The sequence below is a fragment of the Acipenser ruthenus genome, chromosome 3 (assembly GCF_902713425.1).
Source record: "Acipenser ruthenus chromosome 3, fAciRut3.2 maternal haplotype, whole genome shotgun sequence".
Classification (NCBI taxonomy): domain Eukaryota; kingdom Metazoa; phylum Chordata; class Actinopteri; order Acipenseriformes; family Acipenseridae; genus Acipenser; species Acipenser ruthenus.
The window spans coordinates 23,253,122-23,268,619 of record NC_081191.1 but is presented as its reverse complement, the minus strand read 5'-3'; the positions used below and the strand labels follow the sequence as shown (position 1 = coordinate 23,268,619).

General features: G+C 37.6%; 2 protein-coding genes across 2 annotated transcripts; one reads left to right on the top strand and one right to left on the bottom strand.

The window, feature by feature from the left end:
- Positions 1 to 2,820: 2,820 nt before the first annotated feature.
- On the bottom strand, positions 2,821 to 8,212 carry LOC117395048 (large ribosomal subunit protein bL32m-like). The gene is made up of 3 exons (XM_033993899.3): positions 8,015 to 8,212; positions 5,435 to 5,613; positions 2,821 to 3,120 (listed from the first exon to the last, which is right to left on the bottom strand). The coding sequence occupies exons 1-3, from the start codon at positions 8,106 to 8,108 to the stop codon at positions 2,866 to 2,868; spliced, it is 528 nt and encodes a 175-aa protein (XP_033849790.2). The 5' UTR covers positions 8,109 to 8,212; the 3' UTR covers positions 2,821 to 2,865.
- Positions 8,213 to 8,456: 244 nt separating this feature from the next.
- psma2b (proteasome 20S subunit alpha 2b) lies at positions 8,457 to 14,419 on the top strand. The gene is made up of 8 exons (XM_034058336.3): positions 8,457 to 8,595; positions 9,378 to 9,454; positions 10,543 to 10,675; positions 11,072 to 11,194; positions 12,473 to 12,554; positions 12,793 to 12,866; positions 13,585 to 13,642; positions 14,133 to 14,419. Exons 1-8 carry the CDS (start codon positions 8,555 to 8,557, stop codon positions 14,247 to 14,249), a joined length of 705 nt encoding a protein of 234 aa, XP_033914227.1. The 5' UTR covers positions 8,457 to 8,554; the 3' UTR covers positions 14,250 to 14,419.
- The last annotated feature ends 1,079 nt before the right edge of the window (positions 14,420 to 15,498 follow it).

The following is a 15,498-nucleotide window of genomic DNA, read 5'->3' as shown; positions in this document are numbered from 1 at the left end:
TGATCTTTTGGCTGCTACTTAACTAACCCCTTATAAAATAATGCAAAACCTAAACAGAACAGCCCTACAGGTACCACAGTAGCAGGCGCAGTTTACACTGCCTCGGAGTTTCTGACTGCAGCATCAATTCCAGATTTCCTAAGTCCATTGATGGAAATGTCCGGTCTGCTTTTAATTTTTTCAAGCAAATTGGTTTCATCACTCGCTGCCATTCTCATATTCACTTTGACATGATCCAACACATTCTTTCCCTTGTCCAGCGCGCGCTTCTTTACCTGTGCTGCACACCACCAGTCTGTCAGAGGGCGAGATCGCACACTGTGTGCCACTCTCTGATTGGTGGAAGTATTATTGGCGATCCAATCCAAACCACCAATAAAGCCAAAATAAATTCCACTCCAAAATGTCCCGTTATACGATATGTCAAAGAAAATCTTAAAGGAAGGTTGGTGTTTCTTATGAGTTTCACTTAAAAACGGACGTTAGCGCGTCTGGGTTTGTTAATTCCTGCCACCCGGACACAGACGCCAATTCCCGGACCGTGTAATACCCGGACAGGTGGCAACCCTATTGTACGTGTCTGTTTTGTGTATCGCAGACGTACGGAGCCAGGGGCTGCAGCCACTGAGGCAGCCCAACCTGATGAACACTACCCTCACCTCACGACACCAGCACTCACCACCACCGCACTGATTGGAGAGCACACCTTCGTGCTCAGGACTGTGGCTTGGGGATTACCTGCGGGTGATGTTTTTGTTTATGTTTGTGGCCTGCAAGCCAGCCGTGTTGCCCCGGATACTATCGCTGGTAGAGGGCTGCACTTTTCTGTTTCATTTAATAAAACACAGACGTTTTTGGGAGTACAATACTGTTTGGACATTCACTTTGTTCACCACACCACCCGTACTTGTCACATAAATATATTGACATTTTACTTCTCAAAAACACATAATTAGCAAAATAAAACGTACAGAACATTCAAAGCAAAAACAAGCATACCATATCGCTACAGAATAGATGGGTGGTTACAATTATTAAACTAAAGTATACTTTTTATTTTATGTTCTTATGTATAAGCATGTTTTTGTTTTATATTTTAGGTTAAAAAAGGATAATTATATTTTAGGTTAAAGAAAGAGAATATGAGGTGAGAAAATAAAAATGGCTTGTGATATATGTTATACCATCCATATATAGTATGAAATTAAGGGGGTGATGTAAGGATATTCGTGATATGATTTGCAGGTGCATTCAAAGGAAGAAAAGAGCATGGAATTGAGCGGGATATAGATACTAAGCGGGCGCAAACATTACATCTGATGTAAGGATTTTGCCTTGCACTTAGGCAATTGCTGACCCTCCAGAAACTTTACACTTCTTCTTACAAGGTGCAAATCATTGTAGGTGTGTGTAACTAAGAGCACACACCTGCAGAGACCTGTCATTGGCTTCAGGATGGCTGCTGTGGTACACTTCCAGATGCGGCATCACTTGGCTCTTGTTGAAGCTCTTGCAGAGGCAGGAACACGTTCAGAGGAGAAGGGCAAGATGAAGAAGACCCTGCATATTCAGTCCCAGGGTCAGTGTGTTTGGGATGCCGGAGGATGCAGTGCTAAAGCGTTATCGTCTCACTCCGCAGGTCATCCTAGACCTAATAGCTGAATTGAGGGATGAGCTAGACCCCCTTGTCAATCTAGGGACCGCTATCCCTGCACATGTGAAAGTGCCGTGTTCTCTGAACTACTTAGCCTCTGGTTCCTTTCAGACCACAGTTGGAATGTCTGGAGGGATAGCCCAATCCACCTTTTCCAGAGTGCTAGGCAAATTCTGGTTATGCTAAAAAGGGCAGGCCAATACATATCATTTCCTGAGGATACTAGCATAACTGATGTTAGCTGAGGCTTTTCCAAACAACTCTGTTTCATGCGGCGTGACCTCAGCCGTAAGGACTTCCCTGCGCCAAGAGGACTTGGCTGCCCTTACTCTGACATTTTTTTTTGCTTTGTATTTTCATGCTCCACAAATGTCATACAGTGACTACTGCTCTCTGTACTCCTAACTGCAAGTGCGGCTGCTAAATAGACCAATGCGCTCATTGAGACCCTCATTATCATAATTGCAGATCATTATTTGTGCATGTTGAGTAATTTGCATTGCTCTTAAGCTTACATAGGACGCAGTGCAAAATAATTGCCAGGCCGCAATGCAATTTGAATTTTGCATCCACAATTATCACAGTACCTAAGTGTATGGTAACGCTTTGATAGGGTATTTATTCAACTGATATCTGAAAGTCCTGACCATGTACAGTCTCTTAACACTTTTTTTATATATGAAATCCAATATACCAACTGTTCTTCTTTTCCAGGGGTCTCAAGGGTATTATGGGGACAAAGGGGCACTGGGGACTAAAGGCATCGAAGGAGAAAGCGTAAGTAAAATTGCAGTAAAAGTCAGTCATATCTGTCTATATACTGTACATGACAGATCTAAGAATTACAATTGAATCCTTGGATTATCTCCATCCTCTGTGAAGATTTTTCTCAAGCCAAATCATTTGTTAGAGGAAAAGTGCACACCTACTGGTGGCCAATAGAAAGTATCATAAATGGAACCAGTTTGAGGAATAAGAATGCAAGATGTCACGGAACTACCTGTATAAATGTAAGCTTGACACTGTAGACAGGACAAGTTCCATCTGATAATCTCAAAAATGTGTCACAACACATGAGATACAGTAAGTGCTTCTCTAGATAAATGTAACAACTGGACAGACGGGATATGCATCCCCAGAAAGGGAAAATAATGAGAAGAACAGGATTGTTACTTGTTACAAAAATGTATTTCACAGGCGACATTACTACATCAGTACTGTGTAAACCAGGAAGGACGCTGCCTCTTCCTCTCCACGATCCTCTTGCCTGCATCTGTATCTGCAGGCTTTTCCCCTTCGTACAGGACCACCGTCTCCACTGCAGGGTTGTTTAAGGGCTTTCCTTCCTGCACCTGAATCTGCCCTCGGATTATGGCTGTCTCACGTCGAACCTTTTCATAGCAGAAGCCACAAAGAACATGCTTCTGTTTCAGATTTCCACATTCTGAGCATGGCTCAATGTTAGTCTAAAATAAGAGAGAGTTTGGTTTGAAAAATATGATAAGGTCATCACTGATAGGGCCCACAATAAAAGCACAGAATTCCAAATATTAATAAAAGAAACAACTTTATACTAATATATATATATATATATATATAAAAAACATTTTACTGCCTCAGCATAGATATTGGTCCCATGAGGTAAAGGTGTACTTGAGAAGAAAAAGCATATAGGACTACAGTCCTGATGCAAGACCAGCATTCGGTTCTATACCTTTAGTGCCGTTGGCTGTTCGTAAACAAGGTATACAAGGAAAGAATACAAACAAGATTAAACCAAAACTGTTTGGGGGTTAGCTGGGGATGTTCACCACAGTCAAACCTTGTGTTACAAAATGTCATAGACAAACTAAGCGCTATGATTGGTTCTTAGCGATCACATGACCGTACAAAAATCTTTTGTATGACTGCACAGTTTGAATCGAATTTTGTAATCAGAGTAACTACTAAATGTTGTGATTTTTTAATTGCCCACTCCGGGGCTTGGCCCTCGTGCCTCACAAAGCACCCTACTGCGCACCCTGTTGTGTGTTATTGCTTACTTAATGATCACCTATCTACAGTGAACCCTCAGATATTCCAAGTGTAAACGTCCTATGTTAAATCAGCTTTATATGGGCCCTGTCCACACTATGCCTTTAAACCGTATTAGTTGCATTTAAGCCGGCTTAAAAGTGCTAAATACGGTTTGCGTCCACACTACGCAGCATTTAATACCATACTCGAGAACCGGACTCGAGACCACCTCAGGAGGTAGTCTCGAGTCCGGTTCTAATTAGATCGCATCAGGTAGTGCGGTTTATCACAAGTGTGGACGCTGTAATACAAAACTACATTTTTTTGTGTATCCTCCAAAATCCCAAAATGCTTTGTGGTATGTTTGGCAAAATACTCTGAAGGACTTGCTATCAGTGTACACTCCGCACTAGGTATTCATTTTTATGTTTAAAAAAATCTGTCAGGACATCTCTGTTAAACTAGTGGGGAAAATAACAAAAACACAACGTTAAATTAGGCGATTGAAAAAATGAAATGCGAGTTAAAAGTAGGATCGGGGATGGACAAATCACGTAATGTGTCAGCTCTGTTTGAAATAAAATGAAGAGGACCAGAATTAGGCTCAGGCAAGGTATGAAGGTAAAAACAAAGATTGTTTTGTAATTAACAGGTTTTTCTGAGTTTAATTATAAAACAGAATCAGCTCAATTTGTTTAAAGGGACTTCACCTGATTAAAAAAAAAACCTGAAAACTTCAAGCCCTACTTGTGTGTGTGTGTGTGTTCGGATTTACTTTTTCCACAATACTTGTTATATTTATTTTTAGCAATATGGACCTCTTAATATGGGGCATAACACATTATTTTAAAATAAAATACAGTGCATGGTGGGATACTGTCGTATTAATTTCCACGGTTCGTTGCGCTGCTGGGAATTGTAACTGAACTATTCTAATGGTGTGTGGATGCATTAAGCCTGACTAAACATGAAACGGTACTTCAGTGTGGACGTTTTGAGCTGGATTAATTAGAGCGGTTTCGAGTATGGTTCTCGAGATCGGTTGTGTAGTGTGGACAGGGCCATGGTTTTACAGTAATAGCTAGCTAAAGGACTTTGGGTTTATGTAAACAGTTAACTGTTTTTTTTTTAAATTTATTTATTTATTTTTTTAAATCTGCCACATTTCACTGATACAATCGACAGAGCTGACATTCTTGAAGTAGGGGGAGGGATCAGTTTACCTGACATACATAAATCACAAAGCAAAAAGTTTTACCTTCTATTGCAACATGGGGAGGGGGTGGGGGGGTCAGAAAAGTATTTGTTATCTACAAGGCTGAACTGATTTACAGTGTAGCAATAGAGAATGACACCAAATGTAATTCCACTTCAAGGATGTTGTACTTGCTAAATAAGATAATGTGGTGTCAAATTGTGATTTTGCACATACAAGTGGTTTCTACTAAATATTTTAAAATGAGTGTAGTTGGTGTTTTAGAAATTGAACTACAAGTGTGAGGATATGTAGCGATAACGGGTTGTGTACAGACCAGAGGCTTTAAACAAAAAATGTCATTAAATTAAATAAATACCACAGGTACAAGATTCTATAAATGCAGACAGTAGGTATATCACACCTCATCAGGATGTATTTATTTCCTAATTTAGGATTACAAAAATATTAGTTATTAAAACTACTTTTGTACACCAAATATAGTTGCCCAAAACGATATAAAAGGAACCACTGATGATGGCTTTTAAAAAAAAACAACTAAAAAGCACCTTTATTTCGATAAGTTTTTGTGGGTTGCGTCTTCGACAGCGGTTGACCTCAATGGTGCGTCTCTTTTTGGGAGCTGCCATCCAGAAAATGTTATCCAGAAGGCTGTGCTCTTCGGTCTCCTCATTTCTGTGTAGTTGAGGAAAGATGCCGGGACCCTGGACTGACAAAGCCGGAACTACTGTACACATGAAAATAAGACAAGATAATGTTAAGGCCTATTACATTCTGTGAAGGCTGACTGCAGGGTTAGAAATTAACAAAATTTTGGTTATAAACGTATTATTATTTATTTCTTAGCAGACGCTTCATATATTAGTCCTTATATGAAGTGCCTACGTTGAAATCAACAACAGTTGGGATCCCTAAAAATATTAGGCTTAAGTTTTATTTTCCTAAAAAAATAAACACTGATATAAATGTAGTTTGTTTGTTTTGTTTTTATATAACAAAGGCACCTTCGTAAACGTTCCTACAGATGGATCAATCACCTGTTTGCACCTCCTTACTGAACAATTACTGAGCCACTACTGTACTGTGTGCCCAGCTGTGTCACCTTGCCGATCATGAAGCTCACGGATGGATTAACCTATATTGTGAGGCCCTGCGCACTACTATATAAATGGGGCCCTGTGCCCAGGGTTACCTGATCTGTATGACGTTTGTGGCCAAAAACTCAACCAAAACCCACCAAAAATAGCCAAAAACTGATTAAAAAAATAGCCAAAAAATGTTACTTTATTTTACACAACATTAACCCAAATAAAACGTGCCTTAAACTGTAGTACTTTAGGACACATACAAGTATTTTAAATGAACATTAAATACTATAGGTCAGTGGTGGATCTAACCTTGTAACTTGACCGGTTCACTACATTCTTCGAGTTACATTAAAGCCCCTGTGATTCCATCCACCCCACAAAATATTTTCAGGCAAATTAAAGTAACAAAGAGAACATTTTATGTTTACTTCTGTTATAGGCCTATACTTATTTTATTAATCATTTAGTAAATTATAGCCTTTTTTTTATCCTAATCTAACAAATGCGCTATACTCACTGAAATTTAATTTAAAAAATAGCATGAGATTTACACTAATGTTATATATTTTTATATAATTATAATAATAAAATCAAAATACAACACGACTTTGTTCTAGTCTCAGCTACATTAGTGAGTAACGCATTTTTTTCGGTTTCATTTCAGGTTCGTACGATTTATTAGCTAGATTACCTTAAGGACGTAAAGAAGTTTCATATTATCTGTGTCTTTCCCTCAGTTGACTTTTTGCAGCCATTTCTGGGTTGTGTTCAGGTGCTCTTGCTATTAATAAATAAATAAATAGCCTACACGTTCTCATTGCATCAAACTCGAGTCCAGCTACTTAAGAACATAAGAACATAATAAGAAAGTTTAAAAACCAGAGGAGGCCATTCGACCCACTTGACATAAGATCAATATTTTCTACAGCTGGCCAATCAGATCAACTTTTTAGGACTACAAGAGGTGAGAACGTGAAACTAAGTATCGACGGATTTTCCGTTTAGGTACTTTTGAACAGACATTGTAAAATAAAATACGGTAGTTTGTAGTACTGAAAAGTGCCTTCGTGTTTTTCTTAAACTACGAAAGTACCCGAGTAATAAACGGAAAGGTGCTTGCGTTTTTTTGTTTTTCATTATCAGTGACCGTGGTCCCTTTGCATGAGGCCCTGTGCAAGTGCACCTAGTGCACATCGGTTAATCCGGGCCTAATGAAGCTCTGTCTGAAAAGGACACCCATGATACAAATACAATGTTTATTTTATTGTTCATTACATGTGTTGCTATTTACAAAAATGCTGGCTTGTTTGTGGAGTTAGGGGTTACAGTCTGTGAGTGCTATATCTATGAATTACTACCTACAATAATTAATCTCACGTACACACACGGTCTTCACTAGTCCCAAATTAAAGACAGTACGTTTCACTGCAGCCCTTGGGATGTTTGCAAAGGACTATGAGACACAGACATCAACTAGTCGTCCTCATCAGATTTAATTCGCCTCGGGTTAGAGTGAGTTTCTAACCCTGCTGACTGTAATGGTGACATGCAGTCACTCAACAACTCTTGTACAAATTACGTTTTATCCCCACTTGGAAAAGGTGGAGCTTCATCTACCCCATGGGTGAAGATCATCCCCAGGCAAACCTAAACAAGCTCTTTCTGAATGGAGGCTTTACATTATCCAAACAAAGAACAATATACACCATAACCCCAATCCACATGATAACCTTTACAATGTGCTACTGGTGTCACAATCAGCTGACAACCAATATACGTTACATGTAAATATTACAATACAGCAAGACCAATACTGTTTTTAAGACATTGTAATAAGGGATAATACACTTGAAATACTACCTGATAGTGCCAACCATACACAAGAATTACAGTACAGTACAGTTATGTGATAATGTTCATTGTTGAATTGCTTTGGCAAAACTCAATATCATTTTGTCATGCCAATAAAGTTTTTTTTGAATTTTGAATTTTAGAATTTTGAATTTCAGTACACAACAAATGCATTGTAAATACCGATACCTGCATGATTATTAAAACCGATCGCTTGTAGAATCCTTGATTCCAAGTGAAAAAATGACCGCCTGAAAACATCCAGGAGCCCCGTTGCACTCATTACCGCTATTTAAATTTGTATCCCAGGCAAAATTATTACATGTGAGAGGAGCTGTGCGTATCTCAGGGTCACTCACACGAGTGCGCACGCATAAGAAGGCCTATGACGATTTAATAATTTGCATTGTGGGAATTGTATTTTTTTTTTTTTTTGCAGTTGTTTTGGGTATAGTTCCTTAGCTTCATTCTACAGGAAAAGTTGCCAATTTCTTGAATGAAAAGATAAACAGGTAACATTAGTTACTTTATCAAACATACACAGCTCCTTTAAATCATAAATTCACTAATAAAAAGCGGATTATCAAACATGCACGGTTAAGTTGTATTGTGGGATTTGTAGTTTCAAGGCTCATTGTGTTCCAGGACGCTCAGTGTTAACTACGTTTCTCCGCCTATCACAGTGAGTCTCACTGTGCTGAGCTAGTTTCCCCCGGCAAGTGAGTGAAAATGGCTGAAAGAGGATACAGTTTCTCACTAACAACTTTCAGGTAAATTAAACAGTTCTTACCGGATCTATGAAAGAAAATAGATTCGTGCATTTTAAGTGCTGTTGAAGAATAATGTAAAATGGTTAAACTCACAATTTCAGTTTACTGGAAGTCTAAACTACATGCCATGTAGAGTTGCACAGTCACCCTGTTGTTGGCCTATGTATATGTTACAGACAGTCTGTATTATACTATACGTTGTTTTCATCTTTAATAAAGTATGCAAAATTAAATGATTTATTCACATTTGATAGTAACGTTCGTTATAATTTGTAAATATTTAATTTCATTGTGTGTTTAAGTGAGTAGTGTTGGAAGGCCCGTGTAAAGTGTGCGGAGGATGTGCTTTCACTTTAAATTATTTTTATTTTCTAATACTTTTATAGATAATTCACGGGAATTGCCTTTTAAAACAGTAACAAAACGGGTGATAATGTAAAAAAAAAAATATGAAAACTTTCTGATTTATTTTTTATTGTAGTTTGAATAAGGTTTCTGTTTTATGTGAGTTTGTTGACAAGTCAGACTGCCAGCATGTGTATACTGTGTAAAGTCTAGGGCGCAGAGGCTAAACTAGGGAAACCTTATTATGCACACACATATCCATACCTTTACAGTGCACACAAATATACAGTACTAATACATGTCACAGTAACTAACAAAAAATGTGATCAATAATTACATTATCATTTTTAAATGTATTTATGTATTACAAAAGTGCAAAGATAAACAAACAAAAAATCTGTACATTATTAAATAATATTTATGATTCCTATTTGCAGCCCTTCTGGCAAATTGGTCCAGATTGAATATGCCCTGGCCGCTGTAGCAGCAGGAGCACCATCAGTTGGAATAAAAGGTAAATTATAATACTAATTGTGTTCCAGGATGCTCAGTGTTAACTATGTTTCTCTGCCTATCACAGTGAGTGTCACTGCATCTTGTAAAGCACTTTGTGATGGTGGTCCACTATGAAAGGCGCTATATAAAATTAAGATTGCTTGTTTGATAATAACAGACAGTGATTCAAAGTGAAAGTTAAAGAAGACATCACAAAGGTCTGTTTTCTTATCTCATAACGTTAACAACATAGTCCTGAAGAGCTTGTTTCTTTTTTTTTTAGAATATATTTAATTTTCGAATATGCAGCTTTAATGGCTAATACCTATTACCTAACCACTTCCTATACTTGTCTAATTGCAGTTAGACCATTTGACAAAATGTAACCTTTAATAAAGGAAGTTATTAGGTACCAGGAAGCAAAAGAAACTTAATCTGCATTTAGGTAAAATAAACAAGCAAACAAGAAGATGTATTCAGTTCAGGGTCCAGTGACAATGTTACTAATAAGAGAGCAGGAATGGATACACCTTTTGTTATTACCTTTTTACCTCCTATGAAGTTGTCTCATGATGGTATACACACTGTATAAAACAGAAATTACTCAAACCGAGTAATGATGGGCCAAATCCCTGTATGGGTCGTGTGTAATCATTGTGCAAAGTTAGTCTGAAAATAAATCGGCGCATGAGCTTACAGTGTGCTGGGGTGGGAATTTCAAATAATATGCTGCTCCAATGCCAAGAAATACATATATTTTTCTGAGAAACCCTTTCCTTTTTTATTATTTGGGAAAAATACATAATAAAACAGTTTCAACCTGCATTAATATGGCTAGACAGCGAATGCAGCAATTAATGCAGGCTATAATTCCATCTTAGAAGTTGGGTCTTTTTTTCTATGTGCTCACTTTTGAGACCTCATTAAAAATTAGAATTTGTGCAGTCTTGAATACAGGACCTGCCAACTAAGCACATACTATTCCTTTCTCAGAATACAGAATAGACTAAATAGGCAGTTTAATCAGAAATGTGTGCTGTATGTCAAATGTGTTTCCAATCTTTAACCAACCATTGTATATCAGTTCTTGCTCTTTGCTTGTTTCAGCTGCTAATGGAGTTGTGTTAGCAACAGAGAAAAAACAGAAGTCCATTCTGTATGATGAACAGAGTGTACACAAAGTGGAGCCAATCACCAAACACATAGGCATGGTGTATAGTGGCATGGGTCCTGATTACAGGTACTATTACTATTAGTGACTCTAAAATGACCACTGCATGTAGAGAGTACTAGAGACTGTTTATTCACTTTGCAAAAAATATGAAAGATTTAGTTTGGTGTCATTTGCTAAATCTTAAGTTTGAATCACATTTGTACAGAATCCCCTTATTGTTATTTGAGAACTGCAAATAATGCAAAACTAGGATGTCACATTTACTTTTTTTTTTTTTCACATACTAGTATATAGTTAGAGAACCGGTTCTCAAATTGTGATGAACCATGGTGAGGACATTCTTTAGTTCAAATTCGAGGGTGTCAGAATGTGATAAAGACAGAGATACTGACACTGTGTTAGTTTTATGTTAACACTGTATTAGAATGTCTGATAACTATTGTGGGTTTTTTGCTTGTCCAGGGTGCTGGTACGAAGAGCTCGGAAATTGGCTCAGCAGTACTTCCTGGTTTATCAGGAGCCTATTCCTACTGCTCAGCTAGTACAGAGGGTGGCCTCAGTAATGCAGGAATACACACAGTCTGGGTGAGGATTTTTATATTTTAATCAAGACCATTAAAACCATTTCAGTTGGTCTTGATTTGTCACACTGAAGGGAAGGGTTGGTGCCTGCTGATTGTCTCATCACATTTCAGTTGATTTTAAAAATAAACTATTAACATTCAAATTTAAAACAAATTGTTTGATATAAAAGCACTGGATTGCTTTAATATTGAAATAAAAAAGACCTCAGGCAATTTAAAAAACAATCAATAATATATTGTAATGCAAACCATAACTAATTAAATAGTTTAATTGCTGGTAATAGCAGGATCATGTCTGTTTAGTGATGGAGAGATTTTTCTTCTGCACATTTTTGGCTGAGCATAAGAACATTGTTACAACAAAAACTGAAAATTCCAAGAAAATGATAAACATCTGATGGGCAATTTAAGTTTTGATGTTAAAACTTCAAATTAGTTCCCGAGTGGCGCATCCAGTAAAGGCGCTGCGCGTGGAGTGCAGGATGCGCCCTATAGCCTGGAGATTGCTGATTCGAGTCCAGGTTATGCCATGGCCGGGAGTTCCCAGGGGGCGGCGCACAATTGGCTGAGTGCAGCTGGGTGGGAAGGGCTCAGGTAGGCAGGGTAATCCGCTCACTAGCGACTCCTGTGGCCGACAGGGTGCCTGCGGGTCTGCTGTAGAAGCCACTCAAATCTATGTTGTCTTCTGGCACCATAGGTCTGATGGCTTTGCTATAGACCTGCAGTGCGAAAAAAGACGGCTTGGCGGGACACGTTTTGAGGACGCGTGTGTCTGCCGCTGTTTCTTGAGTCGATGCGGGAGTTGCATCGGTGAGCCGGGATAATAATAATAATAATAATTGGGCATTCCAAATTGGGAGAAAATCGGGGGTAAAATAATTGGATCAAATTATATTAAAAAAAAAAATTATCATATTTGAAAACTATGATTTTGTAAGTTCAAGTGCTCTTGCAGTCAGCCAGAGATTTGGAGTTAGCAAACTAAGCTACTTTAGAGTCACTAATTAGCCCTAAAGTTAATTAAATTGAAACATTAACTCTTCGATTCCATTGTTATAAACAACGAACGACCTAAAAGCTGCTGTTAACATGATTAAAATGAGGCAATTTTTTGTTAATAAATTATGTAAATCACCAGGTACGAAAATCGCCAGGTACGAAAATCGCCTTTTGGTTTACTTGATTCCTGTAGCCATTTAGGACAATTTAAAAAAATAAAAAATTAATAAATAAATCAATAGAAAATTAAGTATATCTATTTACACTTGGGCTTTTTCAGTGGTGTGCGTCCATTTGGAGTATCGTTGCTGATTGCTGGTTGGGATGAGGGACGTCCATATCTATTCCAGTCTGACCCATCAGTAAGTAAAGCATGCTCATACATATGGTCATCTATATGCACAACATGTGGATAAAAAATATTAGAAATAACTGCAATGATATAGGTCTACGGCCCCAAGTACAGCCATACTGTACAACCTTACAACTGAATTGATTCCTAAGCAGTTACTTTATTAAATGTTAAATGCTCTGAATCAAAAACAGTTGTTTTTTTTGTTTTTTTTCAGACTTACATATATATTTATGTTTTTCTTACAGGGTGCTTATTTTGCATGGAAAGCAACAGCAATGGGAAAGAATTATGTCAATGGAAAAACCTTTCTTGAAAAAAGGTATGTATCTGTTTGTTTAAATTGAATCACAATATTAATATTAATAACAAAAGCATTTTGTGTCTAAATTGTATTTATCTTATTTAATTTAATACAGTGCTCCCTCACTATAAAGCTCTCGGTTATAACGCGCCTCGGCTATAACGCTTCTAAAGCATGTCCCTCAATTCCCTATACTAGTAATTCATGCAGTATTTCTACAGTAAATACAGTACTGGTGTTGAAACTATAATTAACTTTGTCAGTCTAACTTCCGTTTCTGTCTCTCCCATTTGATATTTGTTATTTTATTTTGTATTTTGGTCAGATGTGTGTTGTGTCCCACGGCACCCCCCTCCCCCTCCCTCGTTTATAACGCTCTTTGGTTATAACGCTCATATTGCGTGTCCCCCGAGACCCATGTTATAGCGAGGGAGCACTGTAGTATGAATTTACGAAAAAGGACAGCACTGTTTAGTCATGCAGAGGCACATGCTTATTTATGAATCCAAAAGATTAACTCAGTGTTTTCAGAAAAACACCATTAGCCAAGTATAAGACCATGTGCCAATTTGTGCGATTATATGATATATTATTTGTATTTTTAAAAAAAGGTGCAAAGTTAAATAAATAGCTTTTCTGTCCAGACTGGCACTTTTGGCCTGTTAATTTCCTATCCACATAGGCTTATAAAAAGAAGCTACTGGAATCAGTGTTTGTTTGTTTTTTTCTAATACAGATACAATGAAGACCTGGAGCTTGAAGATGCAATTCACACAGCAATCTTAACGCTAAAGGTAGGCTGTTCGTTTTTGTTTCATACATTATATATTTGTTTGTTTATATTTACTTACAATACTTTTTTCCTCCTATGAAGTTGTCTTGTGACTGTATACACACTGTATAAAACATAACCTACTACCACTCAAACCGAGTAATGATGGGCCAAACCCCTGTATGGGTCGTGTGTAATCATTTTGCAAAATGAGACTGAAAATAAATCAGTGGAGACTGGAGAAGGATAATTCTTTCTCTTCATTTTGGTGCCTTCCAGCATAGAATAATCCCTCCAAACTAATTATACTAAGACATGTACAGTATATAACCACCGCTATATAATGCGCACCACTAGCAGTCTCTCTCAATATGGTGGCAATCTGATGATCTTCCTCTATCAGGACCAGCTCTGTTAGGAACATTTCAGTCCTTTTGGTGCTTAAAAGGGATTCCACTTTATTATCTGTTTTACAAATTTACATTCCATGTGATCCATTTGTTTATTAACAGGAAAGTTTTGAAGGGCAGATGACTGAAGATAACATAGAGGTCGGTATCTGCAATGAAGAAGGGTTTAGACGACTCTCTCCAGCAGAGGTTAAAGATTACCTGGCTGCCATCGCTTAAAACAAACCAACATCAAAACTACTTACCTGATTTGGCATTTCTTCTGAGTTGTGTAGGTTTCTTCTGTAACGTACAAATACTGTATTTTCAATTGAGGAGCATTTTTATCATTTTGTATTTTTTTTTTCTTGTTTAGAAAACAAAAAATAAATACCAGTGATTAAACATGGTTTTGACTACCCAGTGTTAATGAACTCAGATGTTTGCAGAAAATATGTTCTTGTTGTCCAAAAATAAAAGAAAGCATGTCCATCTCTAGGACAGTACACCACTGCTTTTGAGTAAGAACCTATGCTAAGCTAGGTAAATTAGGTGACGATAGTGATGGCTTGCACTGATCCCATTGATGTCTTTTGCTGCTTGAGTCTTGCTTGCTTAATCAGCTTAATAACTCTTCCCATATACCATTCACACTGTTGATTGTGGGCATGTGTTTTTAGTTTCTTTTTTTCAAACTGCAGTCAATGCATTTTCTTTAATAATACCAGTACATATGTCATTAAGAATGCATATCATACATTATAAACTTTTGTTCATTAGTTACTAGAGACAGGAAAAATATAATTTCAGTAAACTACCCAAGTTATAACATTTGACAGTTTTCATGGATTGTATCAGTGAAGTGTATTTTGTTTTTTCCAGCTGGGGCCACAGTACACCCCCTTGGTGTAAGGAATATAGTGGATGTCTCCTTCCATCCATTTATCTAATACCCCTTTCACACACAAATGCTGCTACTGAGCCGTCTCAGAGATATTAAAAAAATTATTTAAGTACCCAGTCACACAGCATAAAATTGCTCAATCGATGACAATATAATACCGTCATAACCCTTTCACACAGCCAAAGGGATCATGTGAGTACAACTTTCCAACCTGTCAGTCAACAGATCGTTTTCATGGCAATGGTTGTATCCACGCTCATGCATCATGTCGGCGACTCGCCTGTAAATTACAGCATCACACACTGCCCCTTCTATTTGTGAATTCACCTCCTAGTCAGACCATAAAGTTAACAATTCTTAATTTATTCCGGACTCCAATTACTACCTCGTTCCTGATCAACCATTGTATTTGAAAATAAAGGAAAGCGTGTAACACCAACAACAAAAGTAGGATGTTGACTTTCAATCCACGCCCACTATAGCACTTCACACAGGAGTTAAGATGGTTCAGTAAAATATGATAGCTCTGTGACAGTATAGGTAATTCACACAGGCCAAAATGCCACATCAGTGCTGGTTCTGAGC